General features: G+C 50.3%; 1 protein-coding gene across 2 annotated transcripts in view; it reads right to left on the minus strand.

The window, feature by feature from the left end:
• The window catches only part of LOC105477739 (nucleoporin 210), a 106,082-nt gene that overhangs the window by 77,578 nt on the left and 3,089 nt on the right, over window positions 1-25,415 (minus strand). For both annotated transcript variants that reach the window (XM_011734435.2, XM_071092243.1), the window contains exons 2-3: window positions 7,452-7,588; window positions 4,443-4,574 (exon numbers count right to left, since the gene is read on the minus strand). In XM_011734435.2, coding sequence (XP_011732737.2) covers window positions 4,443-4,574; window positions 7,452-7,588 — 269 coding nt within the window. The remainder of the gene's footprint in view (window positions 1-4,442; window positions 4,575-7,451; window positions 7,589-25,415) is intronic.

Below are 25,415 nucleotides of genomic sequence, written 5' to 3' on the forward strand. Positions count from 1 at the left end.
TGGGCCAAAATTCCTGCCTTCTGGAGTCAGAGCCCAGCACGGCAGCTTTACAATGTGCTCAGTGAGGGGAGCATGGAGACCCTACAATAGTGTGACCCACTAACCAGAAATGCAAGACTGCAGACCACTAGGCAGGCCACTCCCTTAACATAAATACATGCCAACACTACAAGAGTCCTGAACAGCTACCCTGGCGCTTCTACCTAGCTCGGCTCCAAGCATAGCTTTTCTCTTCTGTAAAATGGGGATGAAAATACAAACCCACGGAGTTGGTGGGAAGATCAAATTGAGAAAGCACCCCCGTGACATGTCCAGTGTTCACAAAGGCCCGCTTATGGACAAGGGGATAGAGGTGGGGGAGGCCCTGCTAAGGGGCTCTTGGCAAGGAAAACAGTGGGAGAGAATCGTGCCTGCAGACACTTCAGGGGGATGCACGTGGAGCTGTTTTTCATCATCTTTGCTCCCCCCAGTCTCTCCTGGAAGTCCACCACGTTCAAATGTGGAGGAAGAGTTGAATGTGTGGCAATTCCAAGAGCAGAAAGTGTCCTTAGGCTTCTGTAAGTTACCTGCTTGGGCAGGTGCACACATAGGACCAGGTGCAGGATTTGCAGGGCTCCATGCAGATGAGAACACAGGGACCCTCGTTCGTGCGTGGGCCTGCCAGCTGCTGGCCACTGGCTTTCTCTCCTGCCAGCTGCTGGGCAACATGGCCAGACCCAGCTGTGTGGGCTCTGGGGATGTCAAGGCACACGTCTGCCTTTCCAGGGCCTGCTGCGGGTGGGCACCCCTAAGGGTGGCAAGGGGGCAGGGAAAGCTCTCAAGAAATCTGTGCCCAAAGTTTTGCTTTTTCCACTCTAAAAGAAGCTATCAGTACCTACTATGTGCAACAGAGCCCTTGACCTTGAAGGCTCACAACCAAGTTTAGATATTAACCAGGAAAGCCAGGGGTCCGGTCTCCAGAGGACCCACCTCCCCTGTCCTGCAGGAGGGCTGAAGGAAAATGTTAGGCAATTCAACCTAGCAAACATTTACCCAATGCTGGTTGGGCCCCAAGTCCAGTGTCAGGCACAGAAGAGTCCAGAAGAATGAACTGATCCCAGTTATGCCTTCCTAGTGCTGACCTTGACAAGCCACAGTAGAAAATGTCCTTGCACCCCAGGGCAGGGGGCACTGCAGAGCTGAGGGAAAATGGAAGGGAAGAATACGTCCCACCTTGGGCAGCCAAGGAGGGCTCCCTGGAGGAGGGGATACCTGAGAGGCAATGCCAGAGGAAGCATGGCTTCTGAAAGCAGAGTTCAGGAGGGGAAGGTGCTCCAGGCAGAAGAGACGGGATAAGGAAAGGTGAGGAAGGGGCATGTTTGTAGACGCTGAGCTAGCCCAGTTCTGCTGATGCAAGAGGCATAGGTGGGCCAGGAAATAGCTGTGAAAACTTCTGCTCAAAGTTTTGCTTTTTCCACTCAAAAAGAAGCTATTTGTACCTACTATGTGCAATAGACAGAGCCCTGTCTGGAGGAGGGCACTCTGCAGGTGGCTTCTGGCCAAAATGCAGATCCCAGCCATGCGGGGAGGACCCCCAATGCCCAGGAAAATGCAGCAGCAGGAGACAGGCAGTGCATCCAGCGGGAAAGAGCTCAGGTGACAGAGTCAGACATCCTGGATCCCAGCCCCTGCTCAGCCACCCATAAGCTGTGTGACCATGGGCAAGTTACTGAAGCTCTTTGAGCCTCAGCTTCCTCATCTATATAGTGGGCATCAGACCATTTATAAGCACAAAAAGACATTGTACTTACTAAGGGGACAACATACTGCCTGGCACCCATGGGCAGCCACGGTGCCACTGCTTGTTGAGCAATTCTCTTTCTTGACATTCGTCAATCTAGATAAGGCACATCATTTCTGGGACTGCCAGACCCTCAAAGGTTCTAAGGGTCAAGTTTAACTTCACAGAGGAAACTCTGATCAGAAGAGAGGTCACAGGCTCAGAAAAAAAGGCAAAAGAAATGATGAAGGTACTAATCAAAGTATTTCGGGCGAGGAGGACCAAGTAAAAAGCATGACGCCCTCACAGTGGATGAGGAGGGAAATTATCCATTTTCTTGCTGCAAAGATGAGGCCTTGACATGGGCTACTGGTGAATGACCCAGTCTGTGAAGACCAGATGACGTCCTACTCTGGAATTGGCTGCAGGCGCCATCGACCCTTCAGGAGAGCGGGGAGTGTAAGAGGAAACCATCCAGGGCCGCTGGGCACCATCCTGGCATAACAGTGGCCTGGGAACGCCAAGGTAGGCACCTCTCCAATCCCGACATTCCCACCACCTTCCTGGGGAGAATCAATACACATTCAAGAAAAAGTGACTTAAAAGGGGTTTAACTAGAACCACAAGGGTGAGCAATAGCAAGTGCTGGCCAGGACGTGGAGATCATGGCACCTTCACACACTGCCCCCAGAAATCTGAAACAGGCTGGAGTGTAATGGTGCCATCTTGGCTCACTGCAGCCTCCGCCTCCTGGGCTCAAGCGATTCTCTTGCCTCAGCCTCCTGAGTAACTGGGACCACAGGTGTGTGCCACCACGCCCGGCTTGTTTTTGTATTTTTAGTAGAGACAGGGTTTCACCGTGTTGGCCAGGCTGGTCTCGAACTCCTGACCTCAAGTGATCCGCCCGCCTCGGCCTCCCAAAGTGCTGGAATTACAGGCATGAGCCACTGTGCCCAGCCTGTATTTCCTTCTTTTTGTGGCTAAATAATATTCCATTGCAGGAGTCGATCACGTTTTGTTTTTCCACTCATCCATTGATGGACTCTTGGGTTGTTTTCACATTTGGCGGCTATGAATAAAGCTGTTATGAGTATTCACATGTGGACGTGTATTTTCCAGTCTCTTGGATAGGAGTGGAATTGCCGGGGTGTAGGATAACTCTGTGTTTAACTGTTTGGGAGCTGCCAGGTACTTCTTTCCCTATAGCAATCCTGGTGCCTGGACAAGGCCCAGTTTGTAAAAAGTGCTCAGAAAAACACCCCCTGGCTTACTGAGTATTCACACAAGACTGAACACTGTACATATTTCTCACTAAATCCTTATGGTCCCCAAGACAAGCATCACTATCTCAATCTCACAGGTCAGAAGGCAGTGTCAGAGGTTAAGGGCCTCATCTGACGAATGGGTAAATGGCGAAGAAAGGGTCTGCTAGTGCTCTAAACAGTGGTTTGGCCCCCCAGGGACGTTTGGCCATGTCTGGGCCATTTTTGATTGTCATGGCTTGGGAGACACTACTAACATCTAGTAGGTAGAGGCCTGGGATGCTGCTGAACATCCTATAATGCACTGACAGCCCACATCACAAAGAATTATTCAACCCCAAATGTCAATCAATACTATCCAGGCGAAGAAATCCTGATCCAGAAATTTTTTCAAAAACAGGAGCTAGAGTTGTCAGAAAAGATTTCAAAGACAAGGTGGGCCTTGGTTTGGACTTGGTTTTGGGGCAGATCATCTGAAAGGTATCTTTTGCCTGATTTTTATTTTCTCTGACAAGAATTTTAACCTACAAAGTTTCCCTTATTGGCCAGGTGCAGTGGCTCATGCGTGTAACCCTAGCACTTTGGGAGGCTGAGGTGGGAGGATCACCTGAGGTCAGGAGGTCAAGACCAGCCTAGCCAACTTGGTAAAAACCTGTTTCCACTAAAAATACGAAAAAAAAAAATTAGCTGGGTATGGTGGCAGGCACCTATAATCCCAGCTACTCGGGAGGCTGAGGCAGGAGAATCTCTTGAACTCGGGAGGCAGAGGTTGCAGTGAGCCGAGATCGCGCCACTGCACTCCAGCCTGAGCAACAAGAGTAAGACTCTGTCTCCAAAAAAAAAAAGTTTCCCTTACTTCCTTGAAGAGATCACCTAGAAAAATTCCAGCCTGGAAATAAGCCAAGCCCATTTTTGACTCTGGCAAAGTGAAGATGTGAGGGCAGCACCCTGGGCCAGCAGCATAAATGTGACCTGATCTACCACATGCTGAGGTCTGGAACAAGAAGCCACCACCAGCCCTAAGGGCCGGAGCAGGGAGCCTCTCCCTGCCTCCCATTGCTGTCAAGAATACTAGCTTCCCCAAGATGTGCTGCACCAAGGACCAGCACTATGACAGGCAGGTCTGGCTCCAGGGTCACAGAGCCACAGCTGTGAGCACACAGGCCCCACTGTAGGGGTTCCTGAGGGCCAGGAGTGACCATGATTCGATGCCACCAAGGGCTTGAGGCCCACCTCAGAGGTGGTTTCTGCCTCTTCAACATCTCCCCCAGCACGAACTTCACCTGCCTAACCACAGCTGCCCCCTAGGGACCTGCAGGATTGGATGCCAGAGGAGTGGGGAAAGTAGAAAGGCCAGGGTCATGGTGGGGGAATGATCCAGCATGGGCTGCAGAGGACAAACAGGCAGGGGACGTCCTCACCTTCGGAGTCCAGGGCCTGGATCTTCAGCTCCAGGGGGGAGTCCTCCAGGTAGAGCTCGCGGGTGGTGGAGACGATCTGGATGTCATGGATGAGGTCCACGATGGCATCACAGCGCAGGACCTGGCCTGTGGCTGAAGGAACCCCAGGGAGGGGTCAGCAACAAAGACAGTCCCTGCCCCTGGCTCCACTTCCAAGCCTTGCAGGCTTACACTCTGGCAAAGACCACAGTGACCACCAGCTTCACCCTCAGAAGCCAAGCAGCTCCCTTGCACACAGCCCCGCTGACAGTTAACAGGGACTACCAGAAAGGAAGGGCTGTGGGGGCCTTGTCACCACCCATTCTGGCTTTTCCAGCGGGGCACCAGCATTTAAAGCTGTGGGCAAAGAAAACTCCAGGAAAACTTAGTTTCGTTCAGGGTGTAACCATTCAGTGAAGTGACAAGGGTTATAGTATGATGAGTTCCCATCCCAAAGACAAGAGCCCTGTCCCTTCACTGAGATTAGGGATTACACTGGTGGTTTTTGGTTTACACATATGCTGGTGTTTTTATAAAAGACTATCAACTATAGTACAGAAGGGGCTGGTGGGCACACCCAGAGATTTTTTTACTTGCTCCATAAATAAGGTATGTAAATGGCATTACCTGGGGAACCCTCAAGTGTAAGGATAGCAGCAAGAGATACAAAATTATTCTGACCATTCCCCAGGTACCATATAAAAATACTTGTGCACTTTAGTGTTGTTTTCTTGCACAGCAATACAGACCCATGTATCAAAAGCCTTAAAAGTATTCAAGGCTGGCCAGGCGTGGTGGCTCATGTCTGTAATCCCAGCACTTTGGGAGGCCAAGGCAGGTGGATCACTTGAGGTCAGGAGTTCAAGATCAGCCTGGCCAACATGATGAAACTCCATCTTTATTAAAAATACAAGAAAAATTAGGCAGGCCTGGTGGCACATGCCTATAATTCCAGCTAGTCAGGAGGCTGAGGCAGAAGAATTGCTTGAACCTGGGAGGCGGAGGTTGTAGTGAGCCAAGATCATGCCACTGCACTCCAGTCTGGGTAACAGAGTGAGACTACATCTCAAAAAATAAAAATAAAAATATTCAAGGCTGTGACCCAGAAAAACTGGGAATTTATCTTAAGAAATAATGTAAAAGAACTCTAATTTGTTCTCTATATAAAAACATTTATTTTTATATGTAACACTGAAACGAACATCTGAAAACACTCTAAATGCCCAATACAAGGAAATGCTTATAGGACAACCTCCTGTTAAGAATATTATTTGGCCCAGGTATGGTAGCTCACACATGTAATCCCACCACTGTGGGAGGCCAAGGCAGGAGGGTTGCTTGAGCCCGGGAGTTTGAAACCAGCCTGGACAACATAGGGAGACCCCAACTATCCACAAAAAATTTTACAAATTAGCTGGGCATGGTGGCATGCACCTGTGGTCCCAACTATTAAATACTTGAGAGGCTGAGGCAGGAGGATTGCCTGAGTCCAGGAGGTTGAGGCTGCAGTGAGCAGTGTTGGAGCCACTGCACTTCAGCCTGGGTGACAGAGTAAGCCACTGTCTCAAAACAGCAACAAAAAAAGAGAATATTATTTAGCATTAAAAATCATTATATGGGCCGGGCACGGTGGCTCACGCCTGTAACCCCAACACTTTGGGAGGCTGAGGTGGGCAGATCATGAGGTCAGGAGTTCGAGACCAGCCTGGCCAACTTGCTGAAACCCGTCTCTACTGAAAATACAAAAATTAGCTGGGCATGGTGGCACATGCCCGTAGCCCCAACTACTCAGGAGGCTGAGGCAGGAGAATCACTTGAACCTGGGAAGCAGAGGTTGCAGTGAATCGAGATCGCGCCACTGCACTCCAGCCTGGGTGACACAGCAAGACTCTGTCTCAAAAAAAAAAAAAAAAAAAAATCATCGTATTGTAAAATGGAACATGTCCTATAATCTAAGTAGGGAAAAGCATGATAGAAAATTATATTGTTGGCCGGGCGCGGTGGCTCAAGCCTGTAATCCCAGCACTTTGGGAGGCCGAGACGGGCGGATCACGAGGTCAGGAGATCGAGACCATCCTGGCTAACACAGTGAAACCCCGTCTCTACTAAAAAATACAAAAAACTAGCCGGGCGAGGTGGCGGGCGCCTGTAGTCCCAGCTACTTGGGAGGCTGAGGCAGGAGAATGGCGTAGACCCGGGAGGAGGAGCTTGTAGTGAGCTGAGATCCGGCCACTGCACTCCAGCCTGGGCGACAGAGCGAGACTCCATCTCCAAAAAAAAAAAAAAAAAAAAAAAAAAAGAAAATTATATTGTTGTTGTCAAACTATTTTACAACCAATATAATAAATTAGGTATGGGGAACGAAAAGGAGTGATTTCATAGATTAGGATAACTGTCATAGTAATGAGTTGATACCCATTAAGAATTATTTAGGGCTGGGCGTGGTGGCTCACACCTGTAATCCCAGCACTTTGGGAGGCCGAGGTGGGTGGATCGCCTGAAGTCAGGAGTTCGAGACCAGCCTGGCCAACGTGATGAAACCCCGTCTCTACTAAAAATACAAAATTTAGCCGGGTGTAGTGGCAGGCGCCTGTAATCCCAGCTACTTGGGAAGCTGAGGCAGGAGAATCACTTGAACCCAGGAGGCAGAGGTTGCAGTGAGCTGAGATCACGCCACTGCACTCCAGCCTGGGGGACAAGAGTGACACTCGGTCTCAAAAAAAAAAAAAAAAAAGTTATTTAGGTAACAAATAATAATTTAGAAATTTAACAAGCCAGCCTCCACAAAAAGGGAACACGGTACAAAGAGCTGGCACAAGGCCCGGGATGGGTGTTGCCTGCTGGGTGCCTGTCTCCTGCCTGGGTGTCCTGCCACCCACCAAGAGAAAGCCCTGCCATGGGCTCAGGTAGGCCTCTGGGACCCTGAGTCTCAATGGGCGTTTCCCTGTCTCTGACTCCCACTGGGGATCACAAACAGTACTCAGCCCTTACTGATGTCCTCTGCGAAGATGATGCTGGTGAGGCGGGCAGGCTGGGTTAGGCGGGCCTGCACCACGGCCTTCTGGGAGCACTGCTGCTCATCCAGGCCCAGCGGCTCGATGCTGGCCACCTCCGGCCGGGTGGACAACCTGCAGTGGAAGAAGACAGCATTTACTCTCTGGAGCTGCACCACAAGGCACAGCGGGGTCCAGACATCAGGCTGTGGCTCCCGTCTAGGGCACAGTCCTGGACCCAAAGACAGAATTGAGGTGGATCGCCTAACACAGCTTCAAACCCTGAGGAGACGTGGGGCCCTGCCGAGGCCTCTCCAGTTAAGACCTCCACAAGCTGAGGGCTCCGGGCCTGTGCACACAGTCCCCATGGAGCAATTCAAACAGGAGACCTCACACCTGGAAATGACCTCAAGGTTCAACAGATGGCCACCATCCAAGACTCCTGCAGATGTGGGAGTCGTTCAGTACCAGCAGGAAAGCTGCTCAAGGGATCCCATGAGCAGCACGTTGAACAGGGACGGGGCACAGGCATCTCGACCAACCTCTAGCCCAGGCCTGGAACACAGCAGGCTCCGGGCATCAGCTTCCAACCCCGACGGGTTCCACTAACCCGTAATGATAACCACAATCATGAGCTCCCTGCGGAGCGGATATTATTACAGCCACAGATGGGAGAAAGACAGATAAACACATCCACAAATAAGCCCAGATGTCTGTGAGCCAATTTCCCCAGGGAGGATAACAGGAGGAAGGATAACAGGAATGTATGGGGAAAGCTATCTGGTGTCAGCACCTCAGTTTTTCCATCCATGGCCCAGGATAACTATCCCAGGCCCAGGTGAGAAGGGGACGAGAGGTAGAGGACAGCAGACTCCACACTGAGTATGCCCAGCTAGCATGTGTTGTCTATAGACAGGCACTCAGGTCTAGTGTACAGGGCCTCCAAAAGAATGCCACATGGAACCTGGGATGAAGCAGGGCCGTGGGAAGCAGCCGGCCATGCTGCCCTTAGAGAGCTTATAGTGTGACCAAGGCCCCAGGAGGGGCCACTAAGCCGTGCCTGGCGCTTGTCTCTCGGAGCTGCACCCGGCACAGCACCTGACACAGAGCAGACACTCCGGGGTCTCCGCATCCTCCCCAACTTTGCCTGAGCTCAATGGAACACCCACAGCCACGAGTATTCTGAAGGAGACTTGTCAGAAACTACCTGGTGTCAAAAAGCAATGGTGCATGGCCAGGCGCAGTGGCTCATGCCTGTAATCCCAGCACTTTGGGGGGTGGAGGTGGGCAGATCACCAGAGGTCAGGAGTTCGAGACCAGCCTGACCAACTTGGTGAAACCCCATCTCTACTAAAAATACAAAAAATTAACCAGGCTTGGTGGCAGGTGCCTGTAATTCCAGCTACTCAGGAGGCTGAGGCAGGAGAATTGCTTGAACCCGGGAGGCGGAGGCTGCAGTGAACCAAGATTGAGCCATTACATTCCAGCCTGGGCAACAGAGTGAGACTCCGCCTCAAAAAAAAAAAAAAAAAAAAAAAGGCAATGGTGGAGAACACACCCAGGTAGATGTCCTGCCTTCTGGTTGGACGCCAAGTGTCTTCGCTGGGCCAAGCCAGCACAAGGCCCCTTCCAACACACCTGAGCACACTGACCACTCCAACACCACCTGGCCACAGTGGGCTGCAGCAGGAGGCCTGCAGATGGACCTTGGAAGTTCACGGAAAATGAGCTGCACCCGTCAGTGAAGGAAAGCAATCTACACCCCAGAGGAAGTGTGTCTGTGGCCCCTTGTGGATTTCTTCCAGGAAAATAGCACGGCACAGAGTCGACGAACAGAGCAAGGCAGGCACAAGCACACAAAGGAGACAAGAAGCAGGTGCCTGTGAACCGGGCCCGTGCCCGCTGGAAACACTCCGTCCAACCATCCAACTGTTGACAGCACTAAGGCCCTATGGTATTTTTCGAAGGGCTTTAAACTTCCCACACACAAGTACACAAAACAGAGTGTAGAAACAAGGACAAATCAGAAAATTCACATGGGGCAGCAGAGGCTAAGGAAACAACAAATCCTGGGTCCTAGATTCAATCTGGGGACAGAAAAAGGAGCCTGTACTTTCTACTGAATTTTGCTGTAAACCTAAAACTGCTTTAAAAAAAAAAAAAGTCTACTCTGCTTCAGTGTCTCATGCCTGTAATCCTAACACTTTGGGAGGCTGAGGTGGGAGGATCATTTGAGCCCAAAAGTTCGAGACCAGGCTGGGCAACAAAGTGAGACTCCATCTCTACAAAAAAAAATTTTTTTAATTAGCCAGTTATGGTGGTGTGCATCTGTGGTCCCAGCTACATGGGGGGCTGAGGTGGGAGGATCGCTTGAGCCCAGGAGTTCAAGGCTGCAGTGAGCTATGATTGTGTAACTGCACTCTGCCTGAGTGACAGAATGAGGCCCCGTCTCAAGCAAACAAACAATTAGAATAAATGAATAAATATAAAGAATAAAGAAAATAAAGTCTATGGGTGGGGGAAGAGAAGTCATCAATTCCCACTCCACTTTTAAAAACACTGGGTATATATCATTCAATGGCCCCTGGGAACTGGGATCTGGAGTCCTGGTCTGGCCTGTAAATCCCACACCCTCTCCTAGCCTCTCTCTCCTCAACAAAATAGAGACAACCACCTTTTCTTGCTTCATAACAGCAGTATATTAATCTCAGACACAGGCAATAAATGCAAACAGAGCTCTTCCTATCCAAGTAAAAGAAGCCTGAAATTCTCCTTGTAAAACTCCCCAAGCTCTTCCCTGGGCTGCCACTGAGATGCCCAGACAGCCTGCAGAGCCCGGCTGCAGTCACCACACCTTTCATGTCCATGTTGCAGGGCTACATTAAGGACCCATACAAGCCTGAGATAGCCCTGCACAACAGACGTGTAACACAGGCCACGTTTTCATTTTCCGTCAAAAAAAAAGTAACAGGTGAGATTAATTTTTAATAAACCTTGTTTTTTAAAAGCAGTTTGAGGTACACAGCAAAACTGAATGGAAAGTATAGATTTCACGTACAAACCCTGCCCCATGCATACACAACACTTCCCTCAACATCCCCACCACAGTGGTGTATTGGTTGCAATGGAGGAGCCTGTGGTGACCTTACAGTCACTCAGAACACCTGCAGCTGACATGAGGGTGCACACTTGGCATCCCATGTCCTGTAAGTTTGGACATATGCATAACGGCCCACACTTGCCATGACAGTATCTTTCAGAACAGCACCACTGCTCTAAAAGTCCTCTGCGCTCTGCCTGTTCCTTCCATACTTTTAAATTCCTACTAAAAAGTCATATTTTTAAGAAAACATGTGATTTACCCCAACACATCCTAAATATCATGCTTCTGACATGTAGTACTGGCTGCATTTTCAGAGCTCACAGTCACACGTCTTAGTCTGTTGGGCCTGCCATGACGAAACATCACAAACAGGGTTTTTCCAACAACAGAAATGTATTGTTCACAGTTCTGGAAGCTGGCAGTCCAAGATCAGCTGGCATACTGGGTGTCTGGTGAGGACCCACTTTCTGGGTCATGCCTGCTGTCTTCCCACTGTTGTTACATGGCAGAAAGGGCGAGGGAGCTCTCTGAGGCCTCTTGTATAAGGGCACTAATCCCAACCATGAGGGCCCCACCTTCATGACCCCATCACCTCCCAAAGGTGCCACCTCAAATGCCATCGCCTTGGGGATGAGGTGTCAACACATGAGTCTGGAGGGACACTGACATTCGTTCACATGGTGAGTGGTTCCAATGCTGACCTGGCTCTGAGGCCTGGCCTCCTGGTGGAGGGCCATGCAGGTGCAGGGCTCTCATGTCCTGGGGTCTCTGTGGATACCTCCGACCTCTGCCCAGGCTCTACTTGGGAGGCAGCGGGTGCTGAGTGCTCTTGTGACCTTAAGAAAGTCCCTCCTCTCAACACTCAGAGCCTGGGGGAGAGAGAAAGCAGCCTGGCCTGGCCTGGGAAGGCTGGCCTCAGCCATCTAAGGCGGCTCCCACCCCTCAGGCCCCAGGGCATGGGGCTTGGTCCCTGCATCCCCTCTTCAGCTGGCTGAGCTCTGTACAGCAGAAGTGAGACTCCATCCTCCCAGGGCTTCCTCACAAGCAGACCGGGCCACGTCCAGCCTCTACAGATCCCCGCTCCTCTGGGGCCTGCTCTCTCTGGGTCAGGACCCTCATCGGAAGCAGGGGCAGCCCATCCCAACACCTCCCGGAGGCTGCAGGCAGCTCAGGCTGGTTTTCCTGTGACTAGTGTGAGTGTTCCTTTCAGTTATCTGACTTCCTTCCCAGGCATTCTGAGCCCACCCATAGCTTTGGGCATGTCTTTAAGGGACACAAAAGAACCACAACAGCCACCAATTCCGTTCTCATCTGTAAGGCAGGGCCCCCACACACCCTGCCTTCCTCACAGGGGTGTGTAACGCTAGATGAAAAAGCACAACAGAAAATGTCTGCCAGAGAATTACAGAGGGAAAGGTTTGCACCAAACTCAAAGTAGAGAGGGTGGAAGTGGAAATGGTGGGGGCAGTAAGGAGGAATTCACTTTTATCCAGAAGGTTTTCTTTCTTTCGCCCGGGCTGGAGTGCAGTGGCCGGATCTCAGCTCACTGCAAGCTCCACCCCCCGGGTTTACGCCATTCTCCTGCCTCAGCCTCCCGAGTAGCTGGGACTACAGGCGCCTGCCGCCTCGCCCGGCTAGTTTTTTGTATTTTTTAGTAGAGACGGGGTTTCACCGTGTTCGCCAGGATGGTCTCGATCTCCTGACCTAGTGATCCGCCCGTCTCGGCCTCCCAAAGTGCTGGGATTACAGGCTTGAGCCACCGAGGTTTTCTTTCTTTAAAAAACAGACTGGAAATCAATATAGGTTGTTACACAATGGCTAATTCTGATGGTAGGAATATGGGTATTCATTATATTGTTATTTCTTTTCTATGTTATTCTAACTTCTAAATAAAAATATCTTCCCCCTAATGTTAGTTAGTTATAACTAAGTTATAATGTTAGTTATAACTTAGAGAACTACTGCTATGTCCTCATCTCACAGATCGGTAAACTAAGGCTTAGGAAAATGGGACTGGTTTAAGGCCACGGAGGCCAGGCTAGGTAGGACAAAGGGGTTCCAAGCCTTTATGCTTTCTGCTATTGTGGCCACGCAGAAGCGCCCTCCCTCCTAAGGGCTGTCTCTGTACCTCACAGCTTTCCAGGATGGGCCTTAGAAAAACTCCATAGGTGTTCCTGGAGATTCAGGCTGGCTCTTTCCCATGCTGGGAATTAAAGAGCTGGCCAGTCATATGCAATCCGGGAACGTTTCTGTTTCCAGGATCTAGGGAGCGAAGATTACATCTACATGGAGGGTAATTCTTCACAGACATGGTAGTTGATCAAACCAACCCAGCCAGAGAGACAGGGAGTGCAGGAGGAGATAAGACATGTGAGGGCAGGCAGGAACAGCTCGTTTCTGGAGAGCACTGAGATATTCAAGGACTGTTTTTTATTAAAAATAAAAGTGTGCTGGCGGAGTGTAATGATTAACTTTACACGTTAACTTGACTGAGCCACAGAGTGACCAGATATTCGGTCAAACATTAATCTGGCCATTTCTCTGAGGGTGTTTCTGGACGAGATGAGCATTTGAATCTGTGGCCTGGGTAAAGCAGATGCCCCCTAATGTGGGTGGACCTCATCTAATCAGGTAACAGCCTAAACAGAACAAAAGCCTGAGCGAGAGAGAAATCCCACTCTGGGCCTCACAGTCATCGAATGGGGATGTCAGTGTCCCCGCCTTCAGACTCGAGTTGAAACACAGGCTCTTCTGAGTCTTGAGCCAGCTGGCCTTCAGACTAAAACTAAATCATCAGCTCTCCGGAGATTCCAGCTGAATGCAGCTCTTAGGACTTGTGAGCCTCCATAATCATGTAAACCAATCCCTTATACTAAATCTCTCATATACATACGAAGGGGGTGTGTGTATAAGATATATATATATAGGCTATACATATAGCCTACTGAATATATGCATATGAGCTATATATATGATATATATGTCCTATTGGTTATGTTTCTTCAGAAAACCCTTAATCAGGGAGGGTATAAGAAATGAGAAGGGCAACCGAGGAAAGGAAAGGGCACCATGTGTCAGGCCCAGAGCTAAACACTTCTATTTATCACTGAATCCTCCACCAGCCCTACATGGGAAAACCAAACTGAGGCTCAGAGAGGTTAAGTAATTTGCCCAAAGCCACACAGCTGTCACCAGCATGGCCAGCTATCGCAGCCAGACCTTGGTGACTCCAGACCAGATACCTCTCCCATTCCAGGAGCATTTTCCCCAGGATATGACACACCTACCACCAGTTTAGATGATGCACAGATGAACTATTTTTTAACCGACTCATGCATTTTAAATATTACATATTCATTTAAGTGTTTTAGGAAAAACAAATGTACCAAAATCATGAGCTCATAAATGTTAATACGAAAGATAATGTCAATGTTTTTTAAAAAGTGAGTCATTTTGAAGGAAATGTTCAGTAAATTCCAGTATAGGTAGTACATAAAAGCAGCAGCATTTTAATGGTGGCAATGAAGTGACTGCAGTCCCCACCACCCACTACTGAGGCATACATTGGGGAAGCGTGGGTCCAGGGAAGAGGGGAACTGAGCCCCGCAGCGCCAGCCATGCCTTCCCTCTGGTATGGAGTCTGATAAAAGCTGCCATTCTCCAATTTCTGGGAGCACAGGGGCAGGGCAATGTCCTACACTGATATCAGGAACTCTAAACACCAGACAGGCCTCTCCCTGGGTGGCTGGGACCCACCGTGAGGAACAGAGGAACCGCTGGAAGAGGCACATGGCTACAACAACTCACATAGTCCCTGACCGGTACAGGCTCTGGGCCATAGGTGGCCCATGCAGCCGCTCAGCCCATACTCAAAACTGGGTCTGAAGACACAACACTCAAGGACATGCAGGGCCTCACTAAGCAGAAAAGGCAGGATCTGCACATAGGGCTCACTGGCTGAGATGCCGACACTTTCACCTGCCACCCACCGAAGCCGGGTCAGCCCGCACATAGCCCAATTCACTTGGATTCCACATCAGGTTTGGCCAAAGAAACAGAGTCGGGCTCATGAGACTTTTCTGCGGAAAAGCCCTCCCCAGCCCATCCAGTCTAAATGAATAGCCACTCCTCTAGAAGGACACTTGGTCCTCTTGCCTGCACACCTGTTGTTCTTCCCTGCACCTCAGCAGGTGGGCGGCATATCTGCCCCAACCTCCCACTTACCAACACCTCCGCCCCACACCCTCCCACCCCCAACCCGGCACACATGGCAGGCTTCACAGTTGGGAGTGGTGCGTGTGGCTTTCCCAGGGACCCCTCGTGCAGTACAGCAAGTAGCCCTCAGTGATGGGGACATGGCTCACTCAGTTCTCTCATCTGTTGGTATCTGTGGAATGGGAGGTCATAAGACAGATGGGTGCTACCACTCACCAGCTGTGTGACCTTGACCAAACGAGCTAACCTCCCTGGGCTGCCACATCCTCATCTGCACAATGGGAATGAAAATAGCACCTACGCAAAGCATTGGGCTGAGATAATATATATATAAAGCTCTTGTCACAGCTCTCAGATCCAGGAAAAAGGAGGGGGCTCCCAAATGAAAGAGTTGTGGTCCTGCAATGTTTGGCATGATTCTGACCATAAGAACTTTACTTTTTAAAGAAGGGAGAAAAGTTGGGCACAGTGGCTTGTGCCTATAGTTCCAATTATGCAGGAGGATGGCCTAAGCCCAGAAGTTCAAGGCATTGTGATGATTCCTGCTTGAACCTGTCCTTCCTCTTCCCTGAAGCCTGACCCTAAAGCCCTAGGGTCAGGGCCCTCTTCACAGGCCTCCCAATCACACCACCAAGGCATCCTTAAAGCCTGGACCAAAGATTCAGGCCTAAAACAGGGTTACTGGCCCAAGGTTGCACCGCTGGAAAGAGCCTGAATCACCTGCCGTCAAGTCCAACCTCTGTTCCGAAGCCCCTGCCTCCCACTCCTCCCTCCCTCCTAGCTTCTCCACCTCTCCCTCTGCTGATACTGGTCCCTCCACCTCACATGACCTCTTGACCCACAGGTATGCTATCCAACCTTCTCCGCTCACCAAACACGGCAACTCTTCCATGCATCACCCATGCCCCTCCTATCAGCTCCCATGGCACTGCTGGTCCTCCATGGGGCCTCTAAGGCATTCATCCACTTACTGAAACCATAAATACTGGGCTATTCGTGGTATTTAAGGTAGTGTTCTAGGTGCTGAGGACACAACTAAGTACAGACTACACATTAACCTCTACCTTCATGGAGCTTTCAGTTTAGTGGAAGAACAAGAACAGACAAAATGAGTGAGTGAAGATGGGATCTTAGTAATGGCTAAAGACAGATAAAACGCTGGGAGGGCCAGGGCTGCCATCTTCCAAGGACACTCAGAGGAGGCATCACTGAAGGGGCACTGTGCAAGCAGAGACTTTAAGGACAGGCAGGCATGGGCTCTATCATGTGTGGGTGGTGAATGTTCATTCATGGAGACAAGTATATGGCTTTTCTTCTTAATTCTGTTAATATGGTAATTACACTGATTTTTTTGCAATATTGAACCAACCTTGTATTCCTGGGATATGCCCTACTTGGTGATCATATATTAGTCTTGTTTATTTTTCTGGATTTGATTAACTAGTATTTTTTAAAAATGTGCTTTTGGCCTGTGGGTTTTTTTTTTTTTCTTCTTATAATGCTTTTATCTGGTTTGCAATGAGTGTAATGTTGGCCTCATAAAAGTGAATTAGGAAACAACTGTTCCTTCTCTTTCTCCTGAGAGTCTGTAAAGAACCTGTATCATTTCTTCCTTAAATGTTTCACAGAATTTATAGACAAGGCCATCTGGGCTTAAAGTTTTCTTTATAAAAAGGTTTTTAGGCCAGGCGCCGTGGCTCACGCCTGTAATCCCAGCACTTTGGGAGGCTGAGGCAGGCGGATCACGAGATCAGGAGTTCAAGATTAGCCTAACCAACATGGTGAAGCCCCATCTCTACTAAAAATACAAAAATTAGCCAGGCATCGTGGCATGCACCTGTAATCCCAGCTACTTAGGAGGCTGAGGCAGGAAAATTGCTTGAACCCAGGAGGCAGACGTTGCTGTGAGCTGAGGTCGCACCACTGCACTCCAGCCTGGGTGACAGGGAGAGACCCTCTCTCAAAAAAAAAAAAAAAAAAAAAAAAAGTTTTTAATTACAAACTTAATTTTATCAAATGTACCAGTGGAACAGAAGGCATCTAGGGCTGCATGCTTTGTAAGTGTTTTCAGAGCATCCCAAAAGCTCTGTGCAACAGCAGGTCTCGTGTGCCCACCTGACGGCTGTTGAGACTGAGCTCTGGTGCTGTCACACGGCCAGGCTGCCTCCTCAAAGGCACCTGACTCTGTTCTGCTCAATGTCCTCCCTCATCACACCAGCTCCTCTGTAAGCCCGGGGTCTGCAGGCCTCCCCCGCCCTTCCCACAAACAACTGTCAACAGGCAAGCGGCCAACCTGTGAGTGTCATTTCTGTGGGGGACACGTGTTGGGTTTGGGCTGCCTGCTTCCACATACCTTTCAGTAACAACACTCAACTTTTCTATGGGTGCCCGTCTGCTATGGTCTGAATGTCTGCGTAACCCCAAAATTCAGATGTTGAAATCCTCACCTCCAAGGTGATGACACGTGTTAGCAGGTGGGGCTTTTGGTGTGTGATTAGGTCATGAAGTCTGAGTCCTCATGGATGGACTAAGTGCCTTTGTAAAAGAGGTCCCACAGAGCTGCTCATCCCTTCCTACCACGCGAAGATGTCGCAAGGAGTGGACAGTCTAAAACCTAGAAGACAGCCTTCACCAGAACCTGACCATGCTGGCACTGATCTTGAAACTTTCATTTATTCTATGCATTATTATGTGTCAATCACAGAGTGAAACATATCATAAACATCTCATTTGCTTCCCAACAACCCTATTAAAACCCCCATTTGATACATGAGGAATCCTTTGCATGGATGTTAACTGACCTTCATGAAGCCACAACCCTAGACGGGCCTTAGGGTAGTCTAGCTCAGAACCCCTGGTCTGGACACTCTCCTGATCCCTTGTGCTAGGATACATGGAGTTCAAAACAAGGCCACAGGCTTCCCACCTTTACCTGGTGCTGCCTCCAGACCCAAGCAGAAGATGGCTTTAACATCCACCTGAATCAGCCCCCACCTCCAAATGTATCCTGAACACTATTTTTTTTTTTTTTTTTGGAGATGGAGTCTCATTCTGTCACCCAAGTTGGAGTGCAGTGGTGCGATCTAGGCTCACTGCAACCTCTGCCTCTCGGGTTCAAGCAATTCTCCTGCCTCAGCCTCCTGAGTAGCTGGGACTACAGGTGCACGCCACCACACCCAGCAAATTTCTTTTTTTTTTTCTTCGTATTTTAGTAGATACAGGGTTTCACCGTGTTGCCCAGGCAGGTCTCAAACTCCTGAGCTCAGGCAATCCACCCGCCTTGGCCTCCCAAAGTGCTAGGATTACAGGTGTGAGCCACCACGCCCAGCTATTACTGATTTTTTTTCTTTTACTTTTTCTTTTTTTTTTTGAGACAGAGTTTCACTCTTGTTGCCCAGGCTAGAGTGCAATGGGACAATCTCAGCTCACTGCAACCTCCACCTCCTGGGTTCAAGTGATTCTCCTGCCTCAGCTTCCAGAGTAGCTAGGAAAAGGCATGCACCACCATGCCCAGCTAATTTTGTATTTTTAGTAGAAATGGGGTTTCTCCATACTGGTCAGGCTGGTCTCAAACTCCTGACCTCAGGTGATCTGCCCGCCTTGGCCTCCCAAAGTGCTGGGATTACAGGTGTGGGCCACCGTGCCTGGCCAATACTGATTTTTAAAAGCACCATTGGGCCAGGCATGGTGGCTTATGCCTGTAACCCTAACACTTTGGGAGGCCAAGGTAGGAGGATCACTTGGGACCAGGAGTTTGAGACCAGACTAGGCAACATAGTGAGACCCCATTCCTAAAAAAAAAAAAATTAGGCCGGGCGCGGTGGCTCAAGCCTGTAATCCCAGCACTTTGGGAGGCCGAGACGGGCGGATCACGAGGTCAGGAGATCGAGACCATCCTGGCTAACACCGTGAAACCCCGTCTCTACTAAAAAATACAAAAAACTAGCCGGGCGCGGTGGCGGGCGCCTGTAGTCCCAACTACTCGGGAGGCTGAGGCAGGAGAATGGCGTGAACCCGGGAGGCGGAGCTTGCAGTGAGCTGAGATCTGGCCACTGCACTCCAGCCTGGGCGGCAGAGCAAGACTCCGTCTCAAAAAAAAAAAAAAAAAAAAAAAATTAGCCAGGTGTGGTGGCATGCACCTTTAGTCCTAGCACTTTGGGAGGCCAAGGTAGGAGGACTGCTTGAGGCCAGGAGGTTGAAACTAGCCTGTGCAATAGTGAGTCTCTAAAAAATAAAAACAATAAATAAAAATTTTAAAAATTAGCTGGGTGTGGTGGCTCACACCTAGAGTCCCAACTGCTCTAAAGGCTGAGGCAAGAGGATCACTTGAGCCCAGGAGTTTGAGGTTACAGTGAGCTATAATTATGCTACTGCACTCCAGCCTGGGTGACAGAGCAAGAACCTGTCTCAAAAAAATAAAAGTACTATTGAAGTTTTAAAACCCAGCTGAAGGAAACTGGGTAAACCAACAATCATCTGAGAAGGGTGGCACATTTCCCCAGGCACCTGAGAGTGAGTGTGGTTCTGGATCTGAGGCTGGTTTTGAACATAGCTCTGCCACTAACCAGCTGTGAGGCTCTTGGTCCCAGGCTTCTCATTTGTGGAGCGCAGTCATTCATACCAAAGGAGTTTATTGTTCATTTTTAGGATTAAGTGGGGGCATAGTATGCAAAGGGATTAACAGAAAAATTGGTTTTTTCATCTTGGTTCCCTCTGTCCATCCCCCCCACTTTGGTCACCACCCCCACATCTCCTCTGCAACACTGGAAGACCCTGCCTCTGGACCTGCAGACTCTGGCCAGCAGGGGCAGCTGCCAAGACACCTGCGCCTGCCGACAGCCCCTCCCCACCATTAGGCTCCTCTTGGTTGGACACCTGTCTTAGCCCAGTCACATCCAGGTACCACTTGTCTTCGTTTATTTACTTATTTATTTATTTGAGACAGTTTTTTGTTTGTTTGTTTGTTTGTTTTTGAGACGGAGTCTCGCTCTGTCACCCAGCCTGGAGTGCAGTGGTGCAATCTCAGCTCACTGCAACCTCTGCCTCCCAAGTTCAAGCAATTCTCCTGCCTCAGCCTCCCAAATAGCTGGCATTACAAGTGCCCGCCACCACGCCCAGTTTTTTTTTTTTTTTTGTATTTTTAGTAGAGACGGGGTTTCACCATGTTGACCAGGCTGGTCTCGAACTCCTGACCTCAGGTGATCCACCCTCCTCGACCTCCCAAAGTGCTGGGATTACAGGCATGAGCCACTGCATCTGGCCAGCCACGGCACCTGGCCTAATTTTTTTAATAGACAGGATCTCACTCTATTGCCCAGGCTGGAGTAGAGTGGTACAATCATGGCTCACTGCAGCCTTGACCTTCTGGGTTCAAGCAATCCTCCTGCCTCAGCCTCCGCAGTAGCTGGGACCACAGATGCCTGAGCCCCACCCAACTTTTTTTTTTTTTTTTTTTTTAAGTAGAGGCAGGGTTTTGCTATGTTGCCCAGGCTGGTCTTAAACTCCTGAGCTTGAGCGATCCTCCTGCCTCAGTCTCCCAAAGTGCTGGGATTATAGGCACGAGCCACCGCGCTCAGCCCTTTTCTTATTATTGTTTTAAATGGATTCTTCTTTACTAAAAAATTACTTTAAAAGGAAACCTTGGCCAGGCACAGCGGCTCACACCTGTAATCCCAGCACTTTGGGAGGCAGAGGAGGGCGGATCACCTGAGGTCAGGAGTTCAAGACCAGCCTGGCCAACATGGCGAAACCCCGTCTCTACTAAAAACACAAAAATGAGCCGGGCATGGTGGCAAGTGCCCGTAATCTCAGCTACTCAGGAGGCTGAGGCAGAAGAATCGTTTCGACCCGGGCAGCAGAGGTTGCTGTGAGCCAAGATCGCGTCACTGTACTCCAGCCCAGGTAATACAGCGAGACTCTGTCTCAATTTAAAAAAAAAGGGAGGCTGAGGTGGGTGGATCACGAGGTCAGGAGATTGAGACCATCCTGGCTAACATGGTGAAACCCTGTCTCTACTAAAAATACAAAAAATTAGCCGGGCGCGGTGGCTCAAGCCTGTAATCCCAGCACTTTGGGAGGCTGAGACGGGCGGATCACAAGGTCAGGAGATCGAGACCATCCTGGCTAACACGGTGAAACCCCGTCTCTACTAAAAAATACAAAAAACTAGCCGGGCGAGGTGGCGGGCGCCTGTGGTCCCAGCTACTCCGGAGGCTGAGGCAGGAGAATGGCGTAAACCCGGGAGGCGGAGCTTGCAGTGAGCTGAGATCCGGCCACTGCACTCCAGCCTGGGCGACAGAGCTAGACTCAGTCTCAAAAAAAAAAAAAAAAAAAATACAAAAAATTAGCTGGGCATGGTGGCAGGCACCTGTAGTCCCAGCTACTTGGGAGGCTGAGGCAGGAGAATGGCGTGAACCTGGGAGGTGGAGCTTGCAGTGAGCCGAGACCAGGCCACTGCGCTCCAACCTGGGCGATAGAGCAAGACTCCACCTCAAAAAAAAAAAAAAAAAAAGCCAGGCAGTAGTTCATGCCTGTAATCCCAGCACTTTGGGAGGCCGAGGTGGGCGGATCACAGGGTCAGAAGTTTGAGACCAGCCTGGCCAATATGGTGAAACCCCGTCTCTACTAAAAATACAAAAATTAGCTGGACGTGTTGGTGTGTGCTGGTAGTCCCAGCTACCAGGAGGCTGAGGCAGGAGAATGGCGTGAACTCGGGAGGCGGAGCTTGCAGTGAGCGGAGATCGTGCCACTGCACTCCAGCCTGGGCGACAGAGTGAGACTCCATCTCAAAAAAAAAGCAGCGGCTCACGCCTGTAATCCCAGCACTTTGGGAGGCCAAGGCGGGCAGATCACGAGGTCAGGAGATCGAGACCATCCTGGCTAACATGGTGAAACCCTGTCTCTACTAAAAAAAATACAAAAAATTAGCTGGGCGTGGTGGCAGGCACCTGTAGTCCCAGCTACTCCGGAGGCTGAGGCAGGAGAATGGCAGGAACCCAGGAGGCGGAGCTTGCAGTGAGATGGCGTCACTGCACTCCAGCCTGGGCGACAGAGCGAGACTCTGCCTCAAAAAAAAAAAAAAAAAAAAAAAAAATCTCATAGCGTTTGCCATCCATCCAGATGACTCAAAGCAGTGTCAGTAGGTCCTGGGGGGAAGCTGCTGCCTACAAAGACTCTGGGAGTCTGCCTGTTCTCTTGGGAAACAGGCAAACATCAAAGAGTGCAAGGAAAAGACCGTGTTGGCCAAGGCCTGAGCAGGAGAAAATAGGGAGTTACTATTTAATGGGTATGAAGTGTCCATTTGGGAAGATGAAAGAGTTCTGAAGGTGGATGGTGGAGGTGGCTGCACAACAATTGTGAATGTACTTCATGCCACAGAACTCTATACCTAAAAATGGTTAAGGAGGTCGATTATATGTTATATATATTTTACCACAATTTCAAATAAAAAAATATGTAAACCACATATGGACACCAGAAGAAAACTTTTATTTTGAGGAAAATTAAAGGACTGACAGTGAGTTTTGAGAGAGTGAATCTTTCTCATTCCCACTGTCGCATGAGGCTCCACTGGCACACAGAATGTGCTGGTGTCTGGCAGGCAATGCCTTTGAGGGGGTGCTCCCCACTCTTCACAACACAGGAACAGGAGGTGGGCAGGCCATAGGGGAACTCAGGGATCTGGGTCACGCCAGAAAACAACAGTGAAAGAAAAGAGAAGTGAGAGTTGCACGAAGGAGGATGGGTGAGGGTGGTGGATGACACAGGCCACCTCCCATCTACCCGCAGGGTTTAGCCCCTAACGGTGCCCAAATGCAGGGTCTACAGAGTGGAAGCCACCTCATGGGGCTGACAGAGCTCAGGCAGAGTGGGGGACCCACAAAGGAAGCAGGAAGAAAATCACCCAAGGCCCAGGTCAACCCAGCTCCACAGACACTTCCTGGCACTTCCCTGCTGCAGGCTTGGTGAAGGGAGTTGAGCAAGGCCTAGTCCAGCCCTGCAGGGGCCACAGCTACAAACAACCGTCAAGGGTTGGGAAGTACAAGGCCCCAAAACCAGGCCCAGTCTAACCCTGCCCAACATCTGACCTGGCATTCTCCTTCCTGTCTCCTAACCACAGCCCACAAGGTCCCACATGGCCCCGCCCTGCCAACCTCTCCACCCTCCCTCCTAGCCCCCCTGCCCTGGCCAAACGTGCTGCCTTTGCGCACTTCTGACAAGCTCCATCTCTCCTCCAGGCCTTTGCACTTGCTTTCCCCTCCAACTCAACCCCACTCCACTCCTAGTTCGACTCCCAGGCGGCTTATGCTGAGCACCCTCCCCAAAACGCATTCCATGCCTTGCAGTTCTGTTTCCTTCAGAACTTACTCCTGCCTCACATGCATCCACAGATCTCATCTTAATTAACCGTTTAACTCTGGCAATCAGCTGTGAGTCCCCGAGAGCAGGGCATCTCCTGCTGCTTCATTGTCACATCCCAGGACCTCAAGAAGTGCCTGGCTCATAGTAAGAGTCACAGACAGCTGGGTGTGGTGGCTCACGCCTGTAATCCCAGCACTTTGGGAGGCTGAGGCAGGTACATCACAAGGTCAAGAGATCTAGACCATCCTGGTCAACATGGTGAAACCCCATCTCTACTAAAAATACAAAAATTAGCTGGGCGTGTGCCTATAGTCCTAGCTACTTCGGAGGCTGAGGCAGGAGAATAGCTTGAACCAGGGAGGTGGAGGCTGCAGTGTGCCGAGATCACGCCACTGCACTCCAGCCTGGCAACAGAGCGAGACTCCATCTCAAAAAATAAAAAGAGTCACCTCTTATTCAGTCACTCTCCAGCCCTCCTCTGTGAAACATGTGTTGTCCATCAGTGCTTGTCTCCTGGTGCTTAGGCAGGACGGGTCTTCACCGTGTGCCCTATTCCGGGCCCTGCGGGAGCTCTAGTATCTCCATCCCACCTTCTAACTGCCAGAAACGCCATCAAATAGGCCCAGATAACACAATCGACCAAAGCCTGCGACTCTAAGGCCGGGTATAAGAAAGGAGACAGAGATTTGGCCTAGGTGTGTGGGGATGCAGCATGCACACAAATCGTATGGTACAGGGGAAAACGCTCTCAACAAAGACAGCAGAAGTACAAGTGTGGGCTCAGGCAAGGCCAAGTGAAGGAGGTACAGAAGAGCAAACTGGGGGTCTCCTGCCAAATTCAACTCCCTCTTTTGGGTTGTTTATACTCTGTGAATTTTTTATTTTGACTATGGTGCAACGTCTTACAGGCCCTGCTGCCTCACCTGTGCAGTTTCCAGTATGTGACCTGCTGACCTGCTCCTGTTCAGAGGCTCAGGGTCTCTGATCCCAGCAGAAGGCAGTTGGGCTGGATGACACTGACCTGGCTCAGCGTGCATCCCTCACCCTTCCTGACCAACTTCACCCATGAAGGCCTGTGAAGGGACTTGCTGCAGCTTCCCCTGCCGGGGCAGGGAGAGGGACACAGGACGTCCACACGCAAGGGTAGTGCTGGCCTCTGGCCTCTCACAGTCACCCCTCAGCAAAGAGGGACTCCCCAGGGGTCATCTGAGCTGCCTGGGGTATAGTACGCTCCAAGGTCAAGCTCCACAGCATAGGGACCAGTCCCCTCTCTGGCCCTGAAAGGGCTCCCATCTGCCTGTTTGAGAATCCTTATACCTGTGACTGAGAAGTGCCCCAGACCACATAAGAGAGGGTGTACCCTGGTGCAGGACCAGGCCTGGCACACACATTAGGTGGCTCCAAGGTGCCCAGGAGAGACTGTCAGGGGCAGGAAAGGAGAAATCTGTGCACTTGTATGGCAGTCACTGTGCATGCTGTGTCTGAATGCTGTTTACCAGGCAGGTCCACATCCCCTCCCCACCTCAGCCAGGGGAGCTGCAGGTCATAATTCAAAACAGGGTGTCTCTGCCAGAGGCCTGGGAGGTGGCACAACATCCCCTTCCCCAGGGGAACCAATGGCTGCCTGACAGTGGGTACAAAAGCTCAAAGCTTGGTCCCTTCGCCTGAAGGCAGGACAACCTGCAGGCAGCCTCCCTTCCCTACCCAGCTGCCCAACAAAGCACTTTCTCTGTAAACCAAGGGCAGCAGAATCCTGCCTCAGGCTCAGTCCCTGGGAAACCAATCTGAGCCACTCACTTTCTCCAAGACAGGGCCCCCCGCTGGAGGACCCAGAATACCCTGGGACTCCACAGCAGGGAAAGAATCAGTGAGGAGGCAACTTCAACCCAGCAGAAAGGTGCTCAGATGCGGAGCCCTCAAAAAGCAGCAACAGAGCAGTGCTTAGGCTTCAGTGCTAGCCAGTGTTGGCAGGGGAGGAGGTTCCTGAGATGCCCAAATAACCAGGTTCAAGGCAATGTAAGAAAGGAGCTAGGAGGGGAAACATAAGTGACCGAAAAGAAACCAAAATGCTGCCTGTGATTGTATTACAGCTGGAAGATTATGGCATGATTTCTTTTTTCATCTGTTCTCTCAGTTTTCAACATAAGGTCATTTTGTATATAAAAGGATACCTTTAAAAGGAGCAAATGAAATATAAATTATGGAACACTTTCAATCATGCAAAATATCTAGAAGGAATCAGGAACTTGTCACAAAACCAGTACTGGCTGGGTGTAGTTGGAG

This window comes from Macaca nemestrina, chromosome 2, assembly GCF_043159975.1.
Source record: "Macaca nemestrina isolate mMacNem1 chromosome 2, mMacNem.hap1, whole genome shotgun sequence".
NCBI classification, from domain to species: Eukaryota; Metazoa; Chordata; class Mammalia; order Primates; family Cercopithecidae; genus Macaca; species Macaca nemestrina.